The 27,725-nt window shown below is 43.9% G+C and overlaps 1 protein-coding gene across 1 annotated transcript; it reads right to left on the reverse strand.

The window, feature by feature from the left end:
* Positions 1-19,878: 19,878 nt before the first annotated feature.
* her6 (hairy-related 6) lies at positions 19,879-21,704 on the reverse strand. Its single transcript, XM_062452791.1, has 4 exons — positions 21,277-21,704; positions 21,049-21,144; positions 20,817-20,904; positions 19,879-20,579 (listed from the first exon to the last, which is right to left on the reverse strand). The coding sequence occupies exons 1-4, from the start codon at positions 21,382-21,384 to the stop codon at positions 20,071-20,073; spliced, it is 801 nt and encodes a 266-aa protein (XP_062308775.1). The 5' UTR covers positions 21,385-21,704; the 3' UTR covers positions 19,879-20,070.
* Positions 21,705-27,725: the final 6,021 nt, after the last annotated feature.

Here is a 27,725-nt window from a genome sequence, read left to right on the forward strand (position 1 = left end):
CCAATTTAGGGCCTCCCCACCGACAGGCTGTGGTGCATAAACAGGCCCAGGTTACATGCTGCTGCCTGCTCTCCTGCTCCCCCTTCACCTCAGGCCCTCGCTGGTCCCAAGCCAGACTTTACATCTGAGACTGGTTCACTTCTGAACCTGGACTCTGCCAACTGCACAGCTCAGAGTTATGGCTTTCAGAGTAGCACTGACTAAGCATATACACATGGGTGCTTCCTCAAACACACATTCGTTGACAGAGAAGCCATGCTATACACATTGTACTTCTGTGGATAGCCACACAGGCAAATGCACAAATAGAATTTGAGAGACACTCACAGACACACTGTTTCTCTGCTCTACGTCTCCAAGCCGTCTCCCTCAGTCACAGTGCACCTTTACTAGTACAGTACACACACACACTCCTTTCTTCAGTTTATTTTCCTTATTGTCTTCACAGGTACAAAACGAGCTATGAGTAATACATACGTTGTATAATACCAAGTTAGTGGAGCAGTTAGCTGTTATTCCTGTGTACAAAGTATTTCAAAGTAAACACATTCTTGTTTATGATGCTGACTCCAATCTAATTTACTCATTGTTTGAAACAGGATTATGTTGAGATTCTCTCTGTGACTTTGCAGAGTGGACAGGGCATGGGAATGGTTCCACAGTAGTGGTTTTTGGAGTAATAACTGGGTCAGTCTGGCACATGAACACACACTGATGCACAGTAGACAACAAATAGGATGTACAACCTCCACAAACAATTGATTTAGGTTTATTATACTTTAATGCATTGTTTAAATAATGCCAAAAATATGTGTTTTATCATATGACAGATAGAACAGTTATTTTAGCTACTCCACTACACAGCATTACCCAACAAACAGCTTTGCTGGCTCAGTGAGAAGTGCAGGGTGATGGAATCTCTCAGGAGAGGCTGTAGAAGGCTGCACACCCACGGCAAGACCAGATCCTCCCCCCAGCCTTCTGCTCCCACCCACCTCTGCACCGTCCTCTCCCCCTCCCTTCACCATGCATCCCCCACAAGACCCTCTCGCTCCAAGGCTGTGGTAAGGCTGCTTAGAAAACCACCAAAAAAAACATACAAGAACAAAAATTTTCCGGAAGAAGAAAAAAACCAAGCGTTTTTTCCCTCATTGCTCAGAGCTTTTGGTTGAAGCTTAGAGCTCCCTGGGTGCCAGAGCCTTTCATCATTTGGCAGCCTGGTGTTGTTGTTTTACCTCCTGGCTGCAGGCTACAGAGGCGCACCATATACTCTCTCTCTCTCTCTCTCTCTCTCTCGAGAGAGAGAGAGAGAGAGAGAGAGAGAGAGATGAGAGAGAGAGAGAAGAGAGATGAGAGAGAGAAGAGAGAGAGAGAGAGAGAGAGAGAGAGAGAGAGAGAGAGAGAGAGAGAGAGAGAGAGAGAGAGAGAGAGAGAGAGAGAGAGGAGAGAGAGAGAGAGAGAGAGAGAGAGAGAGAGAGAGAGAGAGAGAGAGAGAGAGGAGAGAGAGAGAGAGAGAGAGAGAACACTTACTTTAATGTTAAAGCACTGGAGTCATCTATGGATAGAAATGGGTTTCTGTTTTTGGGCCCACTGTTGCTGCAGAATAATGATATATGATTATGTAATCTCCAGTGATGGGAGGAGAGCAAGGAAGTAAGGTGACCTTTGATGAACAGAATCTCAGAGGTATCATCACATAAATGTGCCCATCTCCCTTCCCTAATAAAGTTCAGTGTTTTTTGAAAACAGTCTGCTTGCTTGTTGGACGTAAATAAAGTACATCTGTCTCCCTTTTAGCTCGATCTTAAGACAGTCGATTATTATTCCCTCCGATGTGCTGTAGTGTTTGATTCTTGTGATTGCTCAGTAATAAAACAATTTGAATCGTGGGTTCACCAGGTAAAAAGCATCTCACATAGGCTGAGGGCTTACCACCTAACCTGAGTAATTTACAGCATATCCTCTTTCTCTCTATTCCTGCCTTTCCTGTCACTCTGTCACTTTCAAAATAGATCAAACTGAAAATGCCCCAAAAATAAATAGATAAAAGATCTCATACTTTCCACGTTTTAGATTCCACTAAGTGAAACCACAGCACAATCTGGGTGCAATAGTTGTGTAATTGATCAAGTAAAATGAGCAGCAATAAATTACACATTTAATCACACCTCAGGCAGCCACTAATCAAGCCAGCATGAAATGATCAGACACAGAGCCTATTGTTTATTCACTCAAGGCTAAGTGTTTGGTCTGTCAGAGCACTCCAGTAGTGACTTTGAACATAGGTTCCCAAAGAGACAGATAAAGCCTGCTCAACACATTCCTTAACCTTGAATATGCCACCATAGTCAGGAGACATAAGCATGTCCGCCTGCCTCAGTGAAAGACCAATGTCTCCTACCATTAGGGCCTCGGTGCTCCTCTGAGTGTGTGTGTGTCTCTCTGTGTTGGCACAGCGGGACCCTACAGGCACCCCGCTTGGAGCACTGGGACCTAAGCATCTGGTATCACACACACATGCACTGAAATGTTTAGATGTGCACTTAAAACACACATGCATGCACCCACACACATGCACAAAATGTTTGGACGTGCCCTTTACACACACAAATGCACACACACACACACATGCACTGAAATGTTTAAACATACACTTTTAACACACATGCATATACACAAACACAAACACACACACACATGAGGGTTCAACACTTATGAATCCCAAGTGCTCAGTTTTGGCTGACCAGCATGCTTTTAGGGAGACGTTGAACTTGTTTAGTGGTTGCTAATTGGGAGATGGAGGCGTGTGGCAGCCACCACAGTCATCTCCCTCAGCCAAGAATGTCATTTAGAGAGAACTGAATGTTGTGGGTGTCTCAGAAGGAGAGATGAAACTCCAAAACTGACAGATGTAGCTTCTCAACAACAAGTTAAATGTTTCTTGATCTAAATAACAGGTTGGACAGCAAGAGCCGTATCCTTGAGTTCAGTTCTACTCATCTTTTATACTCCTACAGCCAGGATTGACCCAGTCCTAGGGTAGAGTTACAGTTAAATCATAGGACCCAGAAAAATTATCTTTCTGTCAGGCACTGCAGACTAACAGGCATTCCTGCAAAACCATCAGAGGTCTGGTTGTGATAGATGACCCGTCCCAGATACCTGCCACGACTCAAAGAAGACAAAACCAGAGGGCAGGGCCAGAACTAACTTAATTCTTGTCATCCGCCCCTTTGCAAGGTATGGGAAAAATAGCCTATACTGAAGTTCTAGGGATGAGAGAAGGGCCTTGAATGGATAAAAAAGGAGAAGGGGGCTGAAAGAAAAAGTATCCTGGTCAGTGGGAAATGGGCTGGAGAGTATGAATGCCTCTCATTCCCTGGTCCACAGTGTTGATATTTCCCTCAATGGCCTCTTCTAAAGTGAGCATTTTAAGCCACCCCGACACACTAAATTTGCCCTTTGTCAGGGGAGAGGCCCCTGCCTGTCGAGAGGCAAGGTGAGGAGGCGCTGGAAGCAGATGGAACCTGCTTGTCACCTCAATGGTCCCCTTTCTGGCCGCCGACTCCCCTCCCCGCCCATTGCCGCCATTCAGGCTGAGCCTCAGTGTCATGTCTCAAGACCCCGTGCTTTGGGACAGCCCCATATAATGAGCCCCTCTGGCATGGTTGAATGTGGTGTCATTGTTCGACCCAGGGCCATTAAACCACCTCCTGGGCAAACAAGAGCGTCCCTTTTCCTTTATGGGGGCCGAAGAGGCGACAAAGAGAAGAGTCATTGAGACACAGAGGGGCTGGCCTTTGTTTGGTGTCCTTTCTGAAACATCTGAATGCCCGTGCTGGGAAAGGGGAGGCTTCTGTTCAACTTTCAGGCTCTTTAACACTAGCCCTGTATCACCAACGTTCCTTGTTTTGCTAGAAGTAGAGATATGAACTTAATTGACTAAGTGGCCCCAGTGCACCACACTGCAGATTACCTGGAGGAGAGACAGAGTCAGTATTGTGCGTCCTGATGTAAGTGAAGAGTGGGTCAAGGAGCAGGGCACGTCTGGTCCCCTATCTAGCTAATGTAGTCCTGGAGAATGTGAGAATATCTGAATAATTCTGGTGAGCCACATTGACAGACCGAGATCCTTGAAAAAGACCCAGATGCAAAATGTTCTTTGAAATATGTGTTTGAATTTGAAGCATAACTTTAAGATCTTCATTCTTGTTCGCTGGTAACTAACGTATTGATCATGGCAGAAGTTGCCCTGCTCCCCACATACCAGAGTTAATGAACACATCAGAGATCTCTGTCACATGACAGGGAAACCCAGCGACACTTAATCCCTGAAGCCACGTTTTAAAAGTTAAAATGTAATTAGTCTTCATTAATCTATCTATCTATGGGATAAATGACAATTAAGACCATTAAATAATAAACACATAGTGAACGTCACCATAATGTGTGTGTTTACATAATGTCTAACCAGCCCCTGATCCTAACCCCCAACTTCTAAACCTTTACCAACCTTTTTATTCTGGACAGAACACTCTTCAAACACAGTGATAAACTGAGGACAGGTGCAGAGCACTAGTCACCTGATGAGAAGTTCAGCAGAAAGATCAGCCCCCCTTTTCCATCTCGGGAAGCCTGGTCATCTATCTGTCTGGCTCTCTGCCACCATGTCAAGTACCGCAGGCTCTAATCGAGTTATCATCCCAACAAATCTCTCTTCATGGGGGCTCAGCATCTGACACTCCCAGAAAGACACCCGGAGAGGGACAACAAATTTGGAGCAGCAGGATGCCGGTAGCAAGGCGGCCGGCTCGCCAGGCCGGATGAAAGGTACCTGTAGTCCAGGTCACGCTCCCCTGGGAGGGGACACTCACGCTTAGACACCACGCTGGGGAGTTATTTGATTATGCTGCGCGTTAAGTGGGCAGCCCTGGAGCCCAGCTAGCCTCCCACTGGGGCATCACTCTCTAGTTACTATGGGGAAGAAGAAAGAAAAGGAGCTGGAATCACAGGCATCCAGGCCTTCTTGTTGCAACATTTCAAACTAAACAACTAAAACACCAGATGTTTTCTGTGGTGACTTGAGATTTGTTAAAAGCTTCCAAATAAAGGGAATTATGTCAATTTGACCACCGTCTGGAATAGAGTAATTGGGAGAGAAGGTTTTTGGTCAGGGAGGTGACCAAGAACCCAATGGCCTCTCCAACACAACTCCAGAGCTCCTCTACAGAGATTAAGAAACCTGTCAGAAGTGCAACCATCTCTGTAGCACTCCACCAGTTAGGCCTTTATGCCACTTATGTGGTAAGACAATAACCAAATCACTCGCTAGGTGAAGTCAGTAAAAATTTCCCTTCAGTAAAAATGAGTGGAGTGACATCGAGTCTTTTTGCCATAATGGGCTGTAGCTTAAAAAAAAAATATATAATATAAATATACAAAGCTTTCACTTCATTTTGAGAGACCATCTGTGCAAGCTCACGCCATCAACAAACTATTACTCAACATGTCAAGTAAAGTTCTGCTGATATTCAGTCAATGATAAGAGTCAGGGTTGTGGTTTTATTCTTTTACATTATTAGTTTTTTTGTTGTTTTGGTTTTTGTTTTAAATTCTCACAGTGTTCCAGTGTCGACTTGTATGATCCTTTATTCACCAAAGTCCTGCTCCCATCTGAAAAAAGGTTATTGGTAAAAACACTAACTGAAAGTAGCTAGTCAAATCAGAAGAAATTTAATTCTGCCTAGCTTCATTAGCGGTAAGGTGATGACTCGTTACTAAGTCATTGAAATGTGCAAGGTTAATACGAATTACCTCTGGAATACAATGGGATGGTTGATGAAGCAGTGTTAATTTCTGAGCTATGTGTCTTCATAATTGAGACACACACACACACACACAAAAACACACACCCCAGAGTTGACCTGACAGTCCACTGCTATCTGCTGGCAGGGAACAAAGGGATCCCAAGGTGGGTCACGCTGGGAAGAAAGAGCTTACAGATAATGAGAGGGTGCTCCGTCATCACAGAACCAGAGACCTACTTCTATAGCCATAGACCCCTCTGTCAGCCATGAATACCATTGACGCCATGGGAGTGTTTTCCTGACAGATCCAGCGTCCTTCCCCACCCCCCTTCTAGAATCTCTCATCTTCGTTTTCCACTCCTTGCTGACTGAATCTGAGCAATGTGCCCTAAAGCATTACAAACTGATTATACTTCTAAACATTTATTACATAGCAGCAGGGGGTCTGGTGATGGGGGACCGTGTCAAAGGTGCTGTGTGGAAGTGGGAAGGGACTAGGTCCAACATTATTATCCTCCAGTAATCATTCTAATATATATGCTGAATGGTCAAAGGGAACATGACTGTATGGCTATCACAATAGATGACTTAACTCTTAAATTATTTTAAGTCTACCACTTCATGAAAATGGCCGTTATCCATTACCAGATAATCATTGATTGAAGACGAATTTACTGATGTTAAAATTAGAAAGTGTTGATTGGCCTTCATTCTGACTGCTTCATCTGTGAAGAATTCCCTCCAGTCAGTGGCCTTCTCATAAATAGAGTGTGTGGGGGAAGCCCTCAAAGCCCTGCCTCCACATCCAGTGTCAGAGTTGCTTGGAGATCAGCCATCGTCTTGAGACAGCCTGACACACGCACATACACACACACATTATCTCCCACCTTACCCAACACACTCACCCCCGAGCCTGAGAATTCCAGAGGGCCTTTTGTGGTCTGGCCTTCTTTAACTTTCTCTCTGTTCTGTTCAGGTTTCAACTTGGGGGTCCAAAGTTGCTGAAGTCTGCTATCCTTTCGCATACTGTACTCCTGAGCTGGTGAGACAGGGGTGGGATTCAGGGGGATGCTCTTTCATAGATGCTTCAGCCCAGGCACAGGACAAGATGCCAGCCCTGCTTCACTAATAGCCTACATCAGCAAAAAAACAATAGAGGCTGGAAAGTTATTAGTTTTAAAGGCCAGCAGGAATGAAAGGGGAAGTCTAAATTAAGTCATTATACATTGACTGAAGACCAGAAGGTCAGTGGAGGTTCAGCTACCTACAAATAACCAGCCCCGGAATAATTAACCAGAAAGAGCTATTCATCTTGACAAAGAACAAAGCCTGAAACAGTTGGAACTAACCGATCATGAATGGTCACATCCACACTCTGGAAACAACACACAGCTGTGTGAGCTTCCTGAGAACACTGGGATGCTGCAGTCTGGGAGGGATGGAGAGGACTGGACAGCACAGCACAGGAGAGGGTGGGAGAGGAGATTACAAGACAGGACAGGAGAGAGGACAGGACAGGAGATGACCGGACAGGACAGGACAGGAGATAGAGGACAGGAGATGAAGGGAGAGGATGAGAAAGACAGGAATGGACAGGAGAGGACAGGAGAGATGACAGAAGAGGACAGGAGAGAGGATAGGAAATTTACAAATGCCATTCTTGTACATATGGTAAAATGCACATACACATGCAAAAGTCAGTTTTATCTTGTAGCTCTTTACCCTTGCTCCAAGTGACTTTTGCCACATGCCAGACAGCCATTGAAAATGATAACTTTTTCAGATTGACTTGTCTGGATAAATAAAGGTTGAATAAAAAATGAAATACTGCAAATAAAAAAATTAAGAATTATAATACATTGGATGGTGTGAATATCCACTTTCTCACATCTTAAAAACGACAAATTGTCTTTCCTTTTTCATCTACAGCTAACCACAATGGTGGTTATCTAATGTCATATAGTTAAATTGAGGAAGAAAACTTAGTAAGTGATGACTTCATGTAAATATAAGTTACTGCAAGGCCATAATCATTATATATATATAATGAAATAAAAATATAAATGTTCGACAGGCAACCACGCACACTGTCCGAAATTTTCATAAAAATGTAATTCGTCCCCCCCAATGTTGACTCCATGGCTACGGCCTTGAGTTACTGTACAATATAAAGTGCTTTTTGTTGGGGTCTAATTTTACATTCAAAGAAAGAAAACATTTATCTAGTATTGTCCAGTGTCTCTTGATCTTCTTCACAGGCAAGTTCTATTGTGTTGGGGTAATGAGAAAGCTCTCTACATCGAGCACCCTGACTGCCTGTGTGGATGGTGGGAACTGAGACCCACTGTCCCAGACCTTTGTGTGAGGCCATGCAGTCTGTGAGTGTGTTGCATGACAGGCCAGTGTGTGTAGTCTTGTATTCGTGGGCTGCTTTAAATGTGAAAGGGCACCCACCTGTGCAGCGAGCGGTCCATTCCTCAAAAGGGCAGCGTCAGGTGTGTGGCACTGAACCAACACAGGGAGAGAACACTGTGTGTGCAAGCGTGCGTGTTAATTTGTGTGTGTTGTCTGTCGTGTGTGTTAGTGTTCATTCGTTTTTTGTGTCTGTTGTGTGTTAGTGTGTTCATTTGTGTGTGTGTGTGTGTGTTAGTTTGCTCATTTGTGAGTGTATGTGTCAGTGTGTTCATTTGTGTGTGTGTGCTAGTGTGTTCATTTGTGTGTGTGTGTGGTTGGAGGTTGCCTGACGGGGGTTGGTACAGTATGTGGAAAACCCCTGGCACACACGCCAGCTTCACTTACCACACTGCTCACTCTCCTGCCCCCCCCCCAACCCCTCCCCCCCCCTTCCCCGCCGCCCTCCTCCTTGTGCCGTTTTATATGCCCGCATAATCTCACAGTTAAAAGGGGCTATGCAGGTGGTCCTATTCCCCCCTGCCAGCCTCAACTGCCCCTTGTGTCTCTCTATACTCTGGCTGCAGTCCTCTCTCTCTCTCTGCACTCGGGATGTGACTAAGCATGAAACTCCCTACTTGTCTCTTCTTCTCTCTGTCTGTCTCTCTTTCTCTCCCTTTCTCTTTATCTTCTTCTCTCTCTCCCTCTCTTTCTTCCTCTCTCTCTCGCTTTTTATCTCTTTCCCCCTCCGTCTCTCTCGACTGCAGACTGCTGCCCGAATAAATAGTAGTGAGGGCATTTGAAGTTCTCAATGTCTTCAAAGCTACGTCTGTGTTGGGTAAACTTGGAAAATTGAAATTATAATTATTAAGGTGTCTTTAAATCACAACAGTGTAAATCAATTTCTTGGTAACACTTTATAATTAGTGTTAACTAATAGTTAGTTAATCCTTTATAAAACATTTTGAAACATTAACAATACATTATTAAATAGTTAATACGCTTATTATTAAAAACTATGTTAATCATTAATAAACAATTTTTAAAATTATGTATTTGATTCATAATACAATTAATAAGGTGTTTGATAACTGCATTACCATACTTTATAGACAGCTTGTTAATATAATTGCAAACCAGTAGTTTATAAGCTGTTAATGGTACATGAGCTGGTATAGAAATCATTAGCAAATGGTGAACAAACCATTTACATTACCTTTACAAAGTAAAGGTAATGTAAATAGCTTAAGTAAATAACTAACAACATATTTACTTATGTCTTTAATTAATGTATGTATAAAATTACGACTGTCTTGTTTTGTGCTCTACACAGTCCTGTACGGACTTATGAATTGTATTATGAATCAAATACATCATTTTTAACAGTGTTTATTAATTATTAACATAGTGTTTAATAATAAGCTTATTAACTATTTAATAATTTATTGTTAATGCTTCAAAATGTTTTATAAAGGATTAACAAACTATTAGTTAACACTTTGTAAATGCCAAAAAGCGTTACCTATTTCTTTCATGGTGCAAGCAATGCTTATTTTGGGAGCAAGTAAAAGATCAGTTTAACTTTTACATTTTACTTAGCAATTTAACTAGAACTCAAGTTCACTGTGTCAATGTAAACAAAAATGACCTTTTAGAAGGTTATTGTAATATACTGCCAGGAAGTAACTCGGAAGTAACGTTGAAAGTCACTGACATTGACAAGCATGGAAGTGTCATCCATCTCTTGTAGGTCTGTTGGCTGCATTTTCTTTCTGTGATATGTGTGTTATGGCCTTGTACAAACTTTAACTATGTTGCTAGATTGTATTACATTTATGAAGAGTCAAAATAATAGAACTGTATTCTTCTGAAATAACACAGTGCCTTTCTACTAAACATTTTGCTAACTGTGGGCTGTGTTTGTATGATCAAGATGGCACCTACTACCTTAGGGTGCAAGCTTTAAGCTGTAACAACACCAAAGAGTAAAGTGTGTGCGTGTGTTTGTGTGCAAACCTGAACCCAAAAGACTTCAAGAGTGAAAGTAGACAGAGGCCAAAATTTACAGGCCAAACCCAAAAGCAAAGAGCCAATGGCAGTAGAGGACACATTCGTTTTGCACCCTCCAGCAAAACAAAGTTTACTGCAATGACAACAACCCCCCTCGGCACACACATACACACACACCCCTCACACAGCTGCACACACTAATGCACCCGCACAAAAGTTAACCTTTCAAACAAACCAAAATAAGAAATAGTCTGACATTCCCCCTCAGTGCTCAATCAGAGCATCTAAGCAGGGCAGGGGCAAAATGGAAGACATCATAGGACCAGGTCCTCTTAGAAGAGGTCCTCGCTGCTGGTCACTCTGAGAGCTGAACGATGTGTCACTGATCAGGTCTCACACTTCTGGGAGGTAAAAAGAGAAGGAGACAATGACAATGTGAGAGAGAGAGATGGAGACATATGATCAAGAGTGAAACAGCCTACCTAGTTTGTACTGTGACAGAAGAACAAGCCGAGGAGAAAACAGAGAGATGGTGGTAGACCGGGGATGGTACACTTCACTACGCACAATGAAAGGAACTCATTGCCTACCAGCAAAGATCCACAGGGATTCTTCAGGCTCACTTGAGCAGAACCATACTCCACGCCCACCCCTTGCATCACAACACAATCAAACTGCCCCTACCCTAGTCCTGCCTTTATTACACACCTGAAAATCTGTGTCTTTCCATGCAGATACTGTATCTGCCTTCTCCCATACCCACACCACCACCACTGCCACACACACACCTCGACACATACACACATGCCGTCTCCACATACACACTCACACACGCCATCTCCACACACAACTCCACACACACACACACACACACACACACACACATTTCTCCCACTGTCTGGCATGTGGGAACCAATCGTATCCAGTCCTTTCACTCTTGGTCTGTGTGTCTTCCCTGCCTGTCCACATAAAAAAACACATCCGACACACACACAGAAGGAGACAATGTCCTGTTTTTGTAGGTCCTTCATTTTCCAGCCACCTATCTCAAGACACACAACCATCACAGACCATAGTGGGACAAGGAACTGCACAGGGAAGCTGCTGTGGAATTGGACAAAAGGTCTGATTTACAGGGCAGTCTTTAGTGCAAGCCATCAAAATTGACTGTGTCATGGAAACATTTATTTAAACGGTTTTAGGCCAATTTAACAGAACATTGTGAAAGGGGGTACTCATAACTTGCCAATTCACTTGAAATATCTAAAAGTGTGGAAGAGAGAAAAGGTTTCTTTATTGATCGGCATGGTTCCATTTTTACTTCTCTCCGGCACTGAGGCCAAGGAGGAAGCCATGACGCCTCTTTTGTTTGCACATCGCTTGTTGCAGACAATGCTTCATGCGTGTAGACTAAAGGAATGTCCTTACTGTAGACACTGTGTGTTTGTGTGTGTGTGTGTGTGTGTGTGTGTATGGGTTTGTCTGTCTGTCTCTCTTTCTCTCTGTTTATCCCTTTGTATGCCCTTGAGTGTGTGTTTATTCCTTAGAAAATCCAATGTGGGAAAAAGTTCTGCCTTTTGTGAATGCTTTACGTGCATTCCAAAAGTGCTTCCGTTCTCTGACATCCAACTTGCGACTGAGAATGAAGTGTAGAACATATACAAATCAGTTCTTATTAGTTTCATTCATGCATAGCAGATTTGTAAATGAAATTACAAAAAAGAAGGGGGTGAGAATGAAATCTCTGTGCAACAATCCCACCGCCTTTCACAGCCCACTGTCTGCGCGAACTGTCACCAACATTCCACAACCCGGGGCAAATATATTCTGACTATTATTAATTATACTGACCATGGCAAAAAAATATAAACTCAACGACTCAGCATAAAATATGTTAATCAAATGGGATCCCTAGAGGACCTCAAAGGGGCCCTAGAACACAAATTGAATATTACTGATGGCTTCTGAGGAGGTACGCGTCTCAAAAGAGGAGCCCCTAACCCTGTTAGTCACACGGCCTGCAGCTCAATGATGCTGCATATTTCCAGTCACTGTCGATTACTCTGACACCGTCTGTGGCTGGGGGAGAGAGAGGGAGAAGGCCTTCGTTCACCAGGCCTGAGCTGCACATGGGGTGTGTGGTGGAGGTTTCCCATGCATTCACTCGCTCATTCGTTAATTCAAGTTCTTTTGATTGCGAGAAATGCAGTATTAACTTGGTTGTCTATTTGTCATTGCGACTGTCGGCATGCTAATTCTGATCCCTGAGGAGGGAAAATGAATCAGAATCAGAATGGGTTTTATTCTCCATGAAACTTTGCACAGACAAGGAATTAGGACACAGCTTCTCACGAGTCTACACCTGAAATTTGTTTCCTTATTTATCAATTTGTTCTGTAAAATGTATGTGTTTTGGTACTTAAACTGTGAATATCTCTGTGTCTGTAGGAAGTAGATAGGAAGTAACATTTATTTCTTGAACATATTTCATTGTTAATCATGAAATATGTTTTTTCACCCAGTGGCCAGTCAAGAGTACAATAAAGGTGCGTGAAGCCAGCACATCCCTCCCTGACACTGACTGCGGTTCGAAGCACTGAAGTCACAGTCAGAGAGTCACAGTCAAACTAATTAAACACAGTTTGATGCATTTGCATTGAGTGTGTCATAGGCCTAATCCACAGACTGTCCACTCAGGTGTATCTCAGAAAAGTGTATTCTCTTGGTTCTATTGCAAAGAAAATTTGCTAAAATCTTACGCCACGTTTTCTCCGCAGAAACTTTACCCCAGAATTCACTACGTTTCTCCCACAGGAACCAGGAACCAAATTGAGTTCTGGGGACCAAAACACAGGAACTTTTGGGGTGGGGCTTGCAGCACTGCACATTTAAAATTGGTTGAGTATTCGCAGCAGCCTATAGTATTTCAACTGACAATTCAACTGTCATGCTTCTGCGTCCGCAAAGATGTATGATGCGTTTGTGCTGCGTCTCCAGCTGGACCCTACTCACTGCAAGCACACACACAGACCATGCCTTTTTACAATATTGATGCTTGAAGCAGTTCTATATGCATTCTCTGTTTGGGTGGTGGAACATAACATGATGGACAGGCAGAGGGAGATCAAGTCGCCCATGCAAAGCGCCCTGTCTTTTAATAGTCATGTAGTATTTCTTTCCCAAAAATCTGGTGATTTTCAGCTCTCCTGCAGTCAGGCCACCAGGGGGCACTTTCCATGACACAAGTGACAAACAACCTTAAACGATTGGTCAACGAGGTATTCTACAGCAATCAGATCTTTTGACGCTTAATTATGTCTGACACACGTGAACTACTTACAGATACCCAAAATATAATCCCACACTCCAGCTGTGATCACGATCACAACACAACCACACTCGAGCTGAATCAATTTCAAACAGACACATTTTTGTAAATTCTAAATTGATCCAACTCTTGCTCATGTTACTTTTGAGCTCCTTCAATGATCTCCTACAGTCACAGACAATTTTAGGTTTACAAGCACAGACACACATGATAAGCTTGCTGGATTGGCCCCCAACAAACCATAAATTCACTACAGTAATAATGCAAAAGGCCAAACAACGGTGTCCAGTGAGTGTGTGAGAGAACACACATGACAAAAGGTAAAGTTAAACAGCTTGGAGAGGTGGGGAGGCCCTTTATTATTTTGTAACACACATTCAGAGATGTGAAAACACAGACACAACCACATCCTTTGGGATGGCATGCATCGGGACTTTAGTGGCTCGTCACACCCCAACCCTATCTCAGAGCCCAGCTCCTGCCACTGGCTTTATGGAAAAAGAGGATTACTGATTGGTCCACAGGAGCCATGGCAGGCTTAGGCTGGTTTGCGTGGCCGGTGTGAGAGGGTGGTGGGATAATTCCATTTCATGTCTCTCTGTTTCAGACCTTGGCATGATGCAATTTATCTCTACGGAGACAAACGAAAGCATAGGGCAACCAAAAACCCAATATACCACAAAAATGCATCCCCTTACTTACAGGAAATTGCCTCAGGATCTTTTTTGGGGCGGACTGAAGTGTGATATATCCCTCAAATGTACTTAAATGTGGGAGTTTACATCAAGGCATGGTGCTTACTGATATATGCTGTCCATAGGTTGATTGGACAAGAACAAACCATATTCTACAACAACAACAACAACTGTTTTTTTTATTTATCTGATGAAAGCCTTCTTCTGAGCAGCAGGTCCTCACCTAGATAGATTCTCCCAAATCAATGTGTTCATACGACACACTAACGCGCACACACACACACACAAACACACACTCTCTCTTACTCAAACACACACATACTGCACACATACTGCACAAAAATGTGTGATTGCTCTGTTCTTAACACTCCTAACACTTTTTTACGAGAGGACTATGACATTGTTTTTGGTAGAGATCAAACACACTAAGTTATCACAACTGTCTCTGTGTGCGCTCAATGGACATCCGGACTGGTTTTGATGTTTTCAGGGGTCAAACGAGCGGACTCTATGACAGAGAACTCGTTAAAGACAGGAAAATATAAACTGCCAAAAGAAAGCGACTTGTGGACCAAGCCAGATCATGTCTCTGAGTGTGTGTATTCTGCTCCACCTTAAGGCTCTATGAGTTTTCAAGGACCTAGCTAATTGATCTCACTTTCATGTTTCACTTTAACTTTTTCGTAATTTCACCAAAAGCCATGAAACATGGAAACAAACAAAACAGACTGAACCACATTTCAGTATGTACAAAACAATACCCAGTCATTAGAGAATACATTTTGAATACATAAAAATAGCCACACATGCCACACATACAAATACAAACATTCTAAATGGTCTGTTACAAACTATATGTTCAGAAAGAAAATAATTTTTGTGTTTTATTAAATGTTGCTTCAGTTTAATAAAAAATAAAAAACTTTTGTTTTAGGCGTGTTTTCCTGGCAAAAGCACAGAATGTTCCTCCTTAAACACTATTAGAGGGCTGAGTGTACTTAAAGACTCACAAAGGGACTGTGACAAGGTCATCACAGTCACAGTAAAAAGCAATCTGACGTGCCAACATTCTGACTGACGGCCCACACAGTCGCCAGGTCCCTCTCCTCGCCCTAAACTCCTTCGCAAGATGTTTACCAACTAGCAAGAGACACGGGGTTAACACTAAAGAGGGTTTCGAAAAGAAACAACTTCTAAAGGCTCCAGATCAAAAAGGAATAAGTAACTAACGTCAACGGACCACCTTAGCTGGATACTCTTCTTTGTGGTTTGGCTGGTGAGAAAGCGCTGGTCCACCAATGCTGATTTCCATAGCCATCTCAGACTTCAAACGCAGGGGCTGACATCTGAATGGGGCGGCAAGGAGGTAGAGGGGGGGTATTTGGTGGGCCATTGTGGAACCCCGGGATGGGGCGGTGAGGTGGGTGGTTGGCTGGCGAGAAATGGGCATAGCATAACCTAGATAGGACTGCTGGTAGAGTTGTTATTGTGTGTGTGCATGTGTGTTTGCTTGCATGTGCTTGTGCATGTGTCCATGCGTGTGTGTGTGTTGGCAAGCAATTTGTATTTGTAATTTATGGTATTTTATAGTTTACTTGTCAGCACAATTCCTGTACAATATCCATGAATTGATCATTCTATTTAAGAGTGTTTTTCCCTCTTAGAATAAAATCCTAGCAATCCATACATTTTTAACTCTTCCAACAGTGAATTTAACGCAATCAGGTCCAGTATAAAGAATGGGCAAGGAGTTCACATTCAGTGAACAATCTGAAACAAGAAATGTTTTACAATGTTTTGCATAATTTCAGTAATAGTTAGGTTAGCATTAGCCACATCTGAAGGGATAGAAAGTTGAGGACATCTCTGCACCTCTCTCTTACAAAATGCCCCCCTGAGAGAAACAGCAGCATGTGAGGCTTTTCAACTTTGAGTCTGCAGCATGGCGGCCATCGAGGTCTCTCCTGTCACCACTCCTCTTCACACCTTTAGGGGAAAAAGTCACAACTGATGTAACCCTCTATCCAAGGCCCGGACATATGATCCAGTTCTATACATTTCTGGGATCGCAGCTGGATCCAAGTTGAAAGGTATTTTGACATGTGCAGCGAAATGCTTCGTTATTGCCGGCCTTGTAGGCAGGTAGTTTTGTAATTTATGAAAATGTTTTGCTGTGTTGCACAGTCTGGTGTGTAAGGGGACAGAGAGTCACTGTGAAGCTAAACAGAGTGATAAAAAAAGGGCCAGCTCCATCACCAAGGAGACGGCACAAAAAACACTGCAACAAGAAAGCAAGTCATAAAATGTAGAATGGCCCTCACTCCACTGTGTTCTCGTGGGGCAGAGAGTTTCCATCAGTGGACAGTGGAACCCAACTTAAGCCACAGATAAACATCTACTTCTTACCTGCTGCCATTACGGCCGTAAATAATAAATGTGATCTCTTTACCACAGACTCTGCATGTACATTTTGTCATTTTTTTATATTTACATTTACTGTACCTATATGTAAACATTGTTTTTGTTGCATGTCTTTTTATTTTCACTCACTTTCTCTGGTAGATCCCCATATTAAACACACTCAGGGAGGTCAGTGTTACATCTGTACATAACATGTTGCCCAACAGCATGTACGATTTAGGGCAGAGTAGGTGTGAACTCGATCCAGCCTACAGTCACTACAAACTTCCTGTCACCCTCTGCCCCCCCCCCCTCCCCCTACCTCCGCTGCCCATCATCGTACTCCTCCTATTCCTCTAAGTCCTCTCTCTCCTCTCTCCCTTCACTCCCCTCCACCAGTCCTGCTCGTTTGTGGCTGCCGCCTTGTCTGTCAGGCTGTCTCCAGCCGGCCCGGGTCTGGCCAACCCTGCACAGGGGAGGAGGACGGGCCAGGGGCCGGGGGGGAGGGGAAAGAGGAGGGGTGCGGGGGAAGAGGCGAGGAGGCGCAGGAGGGGGGAGGGGGGGGGGAGTTGACGCGTGTGTCAGAGAGGAGCTCACACACATTCCCCCGGCGGCTGGCAGCAGGCCGGGCCTGCTGAGGGGGGTTCGCCTCTTTCTCACGACCTCTCAGGTTCCTGTGCTCATCTGGGAGCTATTCATTTCCTGCCAGAAAACAGCCTTCCCCTGCAACTACAGGAGGGGTGTGGGGGGAGGGTGAGTGGAAGGGGGCGAAGCAGGCGAGGGGGGGGGGGGCAGTGTTTGGCTTCAAAATGAATCCAGGGCTTGGTACAGCAAGCCCCAGGCTTAAATCATAAAGCTCTCGCTTGTCTGGGCTGCAATCAAAGGCAGCCCCAGTGACGGGCTGTTAGAGGGATGGGGAGAGGGAAAGGGAAAGGGAGAACAAGAATGAGAGATTCAGAGAAAGGGAGAGAGGGAGAAAAAGACAGAGGAAGGGAGAGAAGAGAGACCCAGGGAAAGAAAGATTGCACCATATGGTAGCACTTAGTGAGCAAGGAGGAAGCATGGAGGGACTTTTTTCCCCCCTCCATTCGTCCCTCCCTCCTTTCGTTCTTGCATGCGCACGGAGTGTGGGAAAAGTGAATGGACACGCATGGCAGCTAACCCCCTGATGGTGTTGTGACATGTGTGCGGTCAGTCCGGCTGAGCAGCCACTGCAGCAGGGTAAGAGGAGAGCCCAGTAAAGCTTCCCTGCTCAGGAGGGAGGGAGGTGGTGGCTCGCTAATGATCATGATAATGGGGAAAAGAGGGAGGGAGGGAATGGAGGGAGGGAGGGAGGGAGGGGGAGCTGGATGTCATCCAGCTGTGAGCCTGGAGTGGTTAAGAGAGGGCAGGAAAAAATCACAAACATATCCCCCCCATACACACACACACGCACACAAACCTACCAGTCCAAAAGTATGGACACACGCACAAAACTTCTGACCCACCACGCCCACCTCTGCCACCACCTTTATCCCGAGCAGACCCCTAGCCTCCACACCAAGGCTGCCCTGGCCTCTACACTGAGGCTCCCTCTACACACATGGCCCCAATCTGGAATCCCTGGCCCCCTGTAAAAAGGTGTGATGGAAATTCAAAATGATGGCACTTATCCACACTTTGTGCCTCTTAGCAGATTGGTAATTACAAACACATGCCCCCACCCCCAGAAGAGTGACCACACTGGAAATGCTGGAGGGGGCACACCTGGGCAGAGTGCTCCCACGAAGCAATGGAAACCATCCTACGTCTAACACTCATCTCCATAAAAGGGACTTCACAGAGCTGGTTAAAAGAACATCTTGTGTCATCAGGATAGACGTGCCCCCAGACCAAGGCAGAGGATCTTATTACACATTTTTTTCTTAAGATGCACATGAAATAGTAATATAGCCTGAAGTTTACATTTACATATAAATGTTAATGTAAAATGTAAGTTGCAGTTTGCTAAAGTAAATTTAGGGCAATTCTACAGTACATCAGTGCAGACACCAGGACAACCGATTCCAATGGAACAATTCTAGGCCTAGGCTACTTTTCAATTTTCCAACAAGCTCTTGAAATCAAAAATCAAGAGACAAAAATTCCTTTCTACTGGAAAATTTGTATCTTTGTTTTGAAAAGGTTTATCCTTGCTGCTATCTATGCATAAGGCCTGTTATCTATGTAGACTGTAGAACTTAAAAACATAATCTAGCCTTTACTCAAATTCTTATATACCATGTAAAAACTTTTTGTTGTGTTAGCATTTTGTTGTCTACTTTAATGATCCCATTTTGTGTGTGCCAAACAAATTAAAAGGACCAGTTTGCAGCTGTGTGTGTGTGAACACAATGGTTTGTTCATTGATCTGATTGCAGTTCTTTCCTGGTGTACTAGATGGCGCATCTGACCTCCAGGAAGATGAGTGTAATAGATAGGCTAGTTAACTGAATTGCCTCTCTTATGTGTCAGTTTCCTCAGTACATTGTCCACAGTCCATTTGATATGCACGTCATGATTGTAAGTCTTGAAATGATCATAGAAATTAGTGGACGCTAAGACCTGGAAAATTGTAGGCTATACCATATGAACTTCTGCCCCTCAATGGACAGAAACAGGACAGCCTTACAGGTCCGTCACAATTCTTGTGGTAGAGTCGTTCAGTGACCTGACTTTTCTTCAGAACATAATGTAGTCTGAGACTTGTGCAAAGTGCTTTTATCTTTTATCATTTTTATACACCTATTAATTTGACAATAGGCCTACATTATCTCAGTGAACACTAGAAGTTGAATAATTCAATTTTAATACTCCCTCAAGATATCACTAATTTCAAATTTTCCAGGGTTTGCGTGAAACAGACATTGTTCCATCCCAATAATATCATCTGCCAATTGTGCAGATTTTTCTAATAATTTAACATTTTCACACACACGGACCAACAAAGAGGACCACATAGCATACTTGTCTTGGATTATTTATAATATTATGACCAAACTGACTAAATGGCTGTATAGGTATTTGATAACAATTTGAAAAGCAGTAGGCCTTTAAAGAATTGCTGGGCAAATTTCCAGAGCAAAATAATGTCACTGGAAGACAAACACAACAAAACAACGTTTGTTTTCCAAATCTTTACAAATTTATTTTGTCTTCCAAAACGAAGAAATAAGAGCATTTGACATATCTTTGGCATCAGACAGTAAAAATAGACACCTCACATAAAAATGCAGTGAACATGACTTAAACAATACAAATTTCATTTCAATATGAACTTCACTTCCGTATAGTCTATACAAATATAGTGCATACATCTTTCATTTACGCATTGCAATACAAAAACGATCCAAACAAACTCATGTAACATTGAACAAAAAAAGAGAAGTGTCAACAAGTTTTTCAGTTTAGTCCAGTGATTTTACCAGGGTCGCCACACAGAGTCTGTATTGCCTGATGGTGCGCCTGGGGAGACCGCAACAGGAACCGGTGTGCTGACATTGTTGGCGTACACGGGGATAACCGGACCATTTGGCGCAAAAGCTGCATTCGGGATCAAAAAGGCAAACTGTCCATCTGTGGCAGGTACAATCTGGAAGCCTCCGTACACTTTTGTAGCGTCTGAAGGTAAATTTGATGGAGAGCTGCCTTTGCAAGGCATGGGCATGACGTTCGCTTGAGGAGAGCTGGGGATCTGTACCATGGACTGGCCAAAAGAGGGGTGAGGAGGGCCAGCAGGGATCTGATGTTGGGTAGGGTAGTTCATAGCATTGATCTGCGTCATGCAGCTGGCCAAGTGACCGAGAAGCCGTGTCCTGACCTCAGTGTTAACCCCTTCACAGGTCGAAAGGAAACGTGTGACTTCATTCATGCATTCACTGAAACCAGCTCTGTATTTCCCAAGCACTGTGGGGTCGGTGTTCAAGGCAGCTGAAGAGGAAATGCAAAATATGTATTACTGGAATTATAAATCAAGGAACACGGTGATGGTCTTCTCAAACATTCTGTAAACTAAAATGTATCTCTTTTTATTAATGATGCTCTAACTAGGCTAGCTTCATTCTAACAATTTAGATACCAAATGTGCGCCAAATGTAGAAATACACTACCAAAGCGTAACAATAGAAATCTTCCTGAGGCTTAATCAAAACAGCTCCAATGACTTACCCGTCATCTGAGCTCTCTGAAGATTCCGGAGATGTTTCACCGTCATCTCTAGGATGTCCGCCTTTTCAAGTTTCGAGTGTCTGGAGCTCTGCGCCCAATAAAATACATAATAATAATTAAGGATCGTTAAGACTGAGAATTGTTTTCTGATTTAGATTGTATCCAAAAGTCCTAAGATCAATAGCATGAGTAGGCTAGTATGCCATTCGTAAAGATAATATATGCTACTTACATCTTTTTTCAGTGCATCCAAGATGAGTGTTTTCAGCTGTCCCAAACTTTCGTTGATTCTGGCTCTTCTTCTTTTCTCCATAATAGGTTTAGAGGACTAAAGAAAAAATATATAGGAAATTGTTAGAATGTGCTTCTTGTTTGATTCATAAGGTTTCAGTTTTTAAATTAAGGTTTAAGGGTAGATAAGTAGAATTTCAGCCGGGTTAGACTCCCATTGCCTACCAACCTTTCTGTGCTCTGAAGCAGTCTTGGGTTTATCAGGTGTAGTGTTCATGCTCGCTGGTGTTGCAGCCACCGGAGAGGATGAGTTTTTTTCCATCATATCGGCAGGCATCTTGAGTCACAAATATCCCAGAAGCGCACCACTGCAAATTGATAAAATTGTCCACTGCTGGTGATTAATGACGGGGAACAACGTGCTTCCTGAGTGTAGTCTTGTTTTAAGTCCAAATCCTGTTGATACAAAAATCCGCTCTGGGTTGAAATGCGGAAGACGGGTGTCCCGTGAATGAGCGACAGCCTAAAGGATGTCACTGAATCTGAGATCACCGGCTGCCAGCGGACGATGCGTCTGACTGGTTTGGGCTTCGTGTGGGTCTTATTTATATCTGGAACTGCACGCGAACGGCTCGTGTGAAACTTCCCAAACTTTCTTTCCCACAGTAACTTTGTACCAATCAGCGTGAGGGACACGCGGCCCGATGGGAGGATGGCTCGTGGTCGGCGCCCCTCCATTGGTTGTTTGGTGTTTGAGCGGGCGGCCAATGGCACACGGTCTGGTTTAGGACACAGCCGGGGCTGCCTTCAATCATGCCGTTTACATATTAACACTTGAGCCTCCGACTACCACCCCGGCAGAAAGCGAGCACTGAGCTGACTTGACCGGGCATGTTGATCCCAATCTGGAGTGAAACACGAACAGAGAAGAGACATCTGAGATAGCGCACACTGCATGACAGCAATCCCAATAGTTTATTTCACAATGTACTTTCATACAGTATAGCTGTAAACGTACAGCATAAATTGTATCTACTTATTTAGAATAATAAACATATAGTATAATTCAACGTTTTAGGATAGGCTACTTGATATAGTAATTATGGTGTCTTCTATGGATTGTTTATGCAGATTAAATCGTAGTCCCCCATAGCCTAGTAGAGTAAAAGTGGTCTATTGAAATGTGAGTCTTCTCTTAAAGTGTCAAAACAAATTCTCGTCCTAATCAATCCAGTTTTAAGCAATATTTATTCAATGCGTGCGACTTCTGTACAAATTTGCCTTTTTGACATCTGTCGACATGCGAGCAGTATTGTGAATGTGAAGCACGTGCCAGGATGTTTTATGAGCGCGGTGGTTGAGGTTTGGCTGTCGGGCTGGGCGGGTGTGGGGGTGGTGGTTGAGGTTTGGCTGCGGGGCTGGGGGGCTGGGGGGGGGGCGGTGGTGGTTTACATTAGAGGGAAGGTAAATAGCAGCTGCTGTTTTAAAAGCCTGGGAAAACCACGCCTACCGAGAGCTCGATCGGGCTTATCGGAATGTGAGCCAAAGCAGAGATATTTCAGTGTGAGCACACGATTAGAGCCTGTGGTCGGGCAGCAGTTGGGCGTTGAATTTCAAGTCATAATTTCGTTTCCTTATCTTTATCAGAGACAGAAAGAGAGAGAAACGGACTCAGGCATGACCAGTAAAGTTAATGGTTATAATAGTTTCATACAATCGTATAATATTCTGTGTAGCCTATAGTTCCGGTATTCAAGAAAGTAAACACAATGTCTATGAAGTAGGTTTATAGCCAATTTATTGTTCAACGTTAAGTTAAATAAGTTCTACAGTTTATTACACTATTAGCCTATACGTCAACAGTTATAGACATATAAAGACAGTGTTGGTAATTAGCCTAAATAGCCTAGGATATCTCAAAAGGTTGATAATGTTACAAAAATGGTCGATCCCAAGTATCATTAAGTAGGCTACGATCTACTTTCCAGCGTTACTGGGAAAATGTCTTGGCCTCCTTCTGTTAGGAAACAGCAGTTGAAGACAGCACTGTGTCCGCTCCTTGACGGACTTAGTAGGTGAACCTTCACGGGCGGGATCTCCAGCTGTTCCGGAGCCCGCGACACGTGGCGCGCAAGCGACGGAAAGCACTGCTCCTCTCGGCTTGCCGCCTGCAACTGCGGGAAGTTGCTCGCAGCTGCCCACAAGATCGTGGATATGATAAGCTCAATTGTGAGTGCTGTTTGGGACACAACAACTGCAGTCTCCATTGAGCACCACCAGAATACATGTACTCACTTCATACAATACACAAAAAAGGTAATATATACCGCAAAATATAGATTTTAGTTAACTTACAGAAAGTGAGATCACTTCTTAGCCTACTCGCATTTCTGTCAGACCATTCAGCGTGCTTGCTAGAGGACGGCTAGACTGCATTTTGGGGGCTTTCTGCTGGCTGGAGGCTAGTTCTCTTGTAGGCTACATTTTACCTATAGCAAGACCTCTAGATATTTTCCTTCGGCCTTATAAACACTGCTCTTAAGCGGCATAAGATAACCTATTAAAATTCGGTAATGAATAGTCACATGTATTTAACGTGTGATGCGATGTGGTTTAAATGCCCTAAATACTGCAGTACAATATTATAATAATAAACTGTTTATGGTTCAGAGTCTAACTCTTCTGAACATCCCAACTAAATAAATAAGAAGGTTCAGCCGAATAGCATGCAGGTTGACTTTATACTCATACAATCACTTTCTCTTTTCATCATGCTTTTCCAGGCATGCACACATCTCCATCAATTTACATCTAATTCTTCATTCCATTTACGCTGTCAACTATGTTACTTCAACCCTGGCTTTTGGTCTTCAAATACAAGCATGCTGTCTTCTCCATCTGTTGGATCTCTGCTTTACCTAATATTCCATACCTGTTCCAACTTTTGTCCATAAACATGATTGCAATATTTCTCTATAGGGACATAAGAACTGCTCTTTCCACATATCTTATCCCCTCTCTACTCATGATTATTAATTTACAGTTCTCTTTCTTCTTTCTATCTTCTTTCTATTAATCACAAGCACACAAAAGGTATTCCTTGTTAAGCATACAATACAAATGCCCACTGCCAATAAGGGATGCAAAACAAACCTGTGAAAAACTAAGAAAATACGTTGCGTCACCTGAGCAAGGTATAATGCACACCAATAGCATGTCTTATTGTTTGCCGCTAACACCTGACTAATTCCGTCTTGCACAAAGGCACTGACAGAGTTCCAAAACAAATGTATTGATGTTGAGAAGACAATAAAGTGCAGGTTTTGGAAACCTCTCTGCCTGAATGACTTTCTCACGCTCATGTTGCAAGAGGTTCCTGCACTGAATCGAGCCTCAGTGCCCTGGGTCTCACAGTCACTCCCTTTTCCAGTGAGTTTAGCTTCTTATCGGCTGCACCTGGTCGCAGTCTGTCTCAGGAGTACTGCCTGCTGCTGTGTGTCAGCTCCACTATCACACAGCTAGCACTGGGAAACAGCTTCACCACTGAAACAGATAGGCTATTAACAGAAATTAATATCTTATCCTAAGAATGATAAACATATGGTAAATTGTTATTGTTTAAAAAGAAAATTCTATAATAGAAAGTTTAACAAAGAAAAATAACCCAACAAATTTATTTCGCATGAGCTGCAGTGTTGCGTAACACCCCTTCCACCCCTAAATCATTCCTTCATTCATAAACCATCCCATTTCCTCCAGACTGCCCTGACCTAGCACCCCTATATCCCTGACCTACATCCATACATTCCATCCCTTCTGTACCTCTCTTCCACTTTTCTCAATCCTCCACTCCAGGCTCTTTCCCAAGCCGATATCTTTGTTGACGCCTCTCTGCTGTGGACCTCCGTACTGCAATAATGCACTCACGCCGCGATGATTGCGGGGTTAAAGTGCGTGTGAAAGTGGACGATATTGCGCTCACAAACTAAACTAGACAGTTATCAAGCTTGTGTTTAATGTGTAAACCACTGGCAGCCGTCTCTGCCAGCAAACAGGAACGAAAGATGGCGTAGACTCGTGCTGAGGAAGGTTGAGAAGGTGCCAGTGTCAGGGCTGGCTGGTGTAGGGTGGTAAGGGAGGCGTGGGGGTTGACAGACAGTCAGACTGTATCCAAGCTTAAGATTTGGACTGGTATGCTACCCACGAGGTGGGCTCTGCAATAGAGGATAGTGTGTATCTGTGTATGTGGGTGTGTGTTTAAGTTCACACAGTCCAGTTCACCCAAACAGTTCACCAATGCAGGCTACCTAGTAACTGATTTTCAACTTCAATTTCCAGTAAAGCCTTTTTTAAGGAAGCTTATAAAAGATCCAGCTAAATGAAAAAGACAAACAGTTGGTATGTGTATGCATACGGGTATGTGTGGTTTAAGTAAGTATGTGTACCACTTGTGGGAGGAGAGGGAGACCTGTGCTTGGCTGCTGTAAGCAAGTTAACCAAGGCGGGAAGAAAAGGGATCAAAGCAGGGACTCAGAACGGAGACAGAGAACTGAAAGATCCTCCGAGCAGAGACAACAGAGGGAGAGGAGAGAAAGAGGAGAGGAGAGAAGAGGGGTCTGGAGGCTCTCCAGATACAGACTAACATATCGCCCACCTCCCCTCTCACTTAACCGCTCAAGAACACTTAAGCATCACAAACTTACTACACACACATGCACACACATTGACACACACATGCACACACATTTAAACACACACATACACACACACACCAGGAGAGAAGAGGAGGCCTGGGGGGGCCTGGGAGCAGGAAAAAAATGCAAAGCAGTGGTTCATGCGCCAAGCACACACAGATATACATACACAGCACACACACATTCAGATCAGCATGGGTCACCCTCAGCCTTGCAGTCATGAGAGCTGGGGTGTGTTTGGCTGGCTCAGAGAGAAGCCCGGGCCCCATGCGTATGGATGGAAGATGTGTGGAGCCTCCCCAGGCTGCTGCTCTCTCCTCCTCTGAGGAGGGGCCCTCAGGGTCACTATCTCTCTCTCTCTCCTCTCTCTGTCTTTGTTTCTTTATCTGTCTCTCTTTCCCTCTCTCTATTTCTCTGTCTCTCTTTCCCTCCCTCTCTCTCTCCCTCTCTCTCTCTCTCTCTCTCTCTCTCTATTTCTACCTTTGTCTACCAACCTTGTTTTTTCTTCCTCCCTCTATCATTCTCTCTTTTTTACGTACTTCCATTTCCCCCTTGTTCTCTCTCTTCTCCCTCGGCTCTTGAAGAAGGGCCTGTACAGTATTTGCATGTGTGGGGGAGGCTGCCAGTGACTGGGTCATCGGTCATCAGAAGTGAGTGAAATAGCCGTGAGAGCAGAGTGGGGCGGTGGGGGAGCAGACCGCTCAGTTGGCCCGGTCTGCAGCTTCAGCCTGAGGCCTGGACTGGGAATACTGGTGAGGACCTTCTAAATATGTTGTTTTAAACCGTGTACACCATAAAAACCATGAAACAATGGATTCAACCTGAGTGTTTGTAGTGTGATATAATGCATGTACGAGGTATTTGGTAAATCATGAATGGATAACTGTCACAGGAAAAAATAAAAACTGCAGTTGAGCTTGACTGTGGTTTGTCCACCCAACGTACAATAATGACAGGCATTTCTGCAGAAATGATTTACAGTGTATTTCACTCCTCATCCTTGTATCAATTCAACCACCTAGCCACGAGGAAACGTGAGCCAGAGTGTCTTCAAGGTGTTGTGGGGAGAGTCGTGGCCCATTTCAAACGCAGGTGCAAGAAGCCTCTCCTTTTCCTTGTCGTAAGCACACACACCCACTCCCAATCTCTTTGTTGACAGTAGATAAGAGAAGGGCCTTTGAAGACAAGGCTGCTTCTTTTAACTGATGGCACGGTGCTTCAAATCATTATCTCTAATAGGCCTTACTCAGAGTAAACAAAAACTGGGCAGCAATGTGTGTTTGATGAGGACCTGGCCCATTCAACTCACTGATCCCACTCATATCCCGACCATTATATCTAAATGAAACACGTCAAATGTTCAACTGATGCAGATTTGCATGAAGGCTTAGGAAATAGGACAGAAACCTATGCAATGTTTCGGAGTTCTTGTTAGTTTGTTCTTGTGGAAGTTTGTTGGAAATCACTGAGCTGAAAACCTGCAACTGTGACCAACACTGAATAAACAAGTTCACCAACAAAAAAGTGTCTGCCAGCCACTGTTAACCAACACCAACACGGGCATCACCCAAAGCAACAATGTCAGTTGAAGGTTGTGTTGGGGTCAGGATTACAGCCCGGAGCATTAGCTCCTCCACCTCCTCTCTCTGCTCTACCTCTTCCCATGGCATTTTAAAAAGCATGAATATCCTGGAGACCTGAACTGGTCCCCTGCCAGGGACAAGGGAGATGACACCCATCACTCCCTTAATCCCTCTCTTATTCTCTCTCATCCACACAGGCTCTCTCTTCTGATCACTGGCACATTATTCCAGTACTGTTTTCCCCTTTTTTCCCTTTCCCAGATTTTTGTGTCAAACTTTCCAGTTTTTTCTTCTCTCCCTCCTGTGATTGTGACTGAGATTAGACTTTTTCCTTTCTCAACCTCTCTTTGTTTTCCTGCCATCCCTGCCATCATGTCTTCGACAGGAGGCAGGGAAGGGGG

This window comes from Osmerus eperlanus, chromosome 26 (assembly GCF_963692335.1).
Source record: "Osmerus eperlanus chromosome 26, fOsmEpe2.1, whole genome shotgun sequence".
Lineage (NCBI taxonomy): Eukaryota > Metazoa > Chordata > Actinopteri > Osmeriformes > Osmeridae > Osmerus > Osmerus eperlanus.

Coding starts and splice junctions, on each gene's coding strand:
- her6 (XM_062452791.1), bottom strand. CDS start 21,384: ATGCCTGCCGATATGATGGAAAAAAACTCATCCTCTCCGGTGGCTGCA. Junction 21,145..21,276: donor CTGCTTCAGAGCACAGAAAG/GTTGGTAGGCAA, acceptor TTTTTTCTTTAG/TCCTCTAAACCTATTATGGA. Junction 20,580..20,816: donor TCAGAGAGCTCAGATGACGG/GTAAGTCATTGG, acceptor TTTCCTCTTCAG/CTGCCTTGAACACCGACCCC.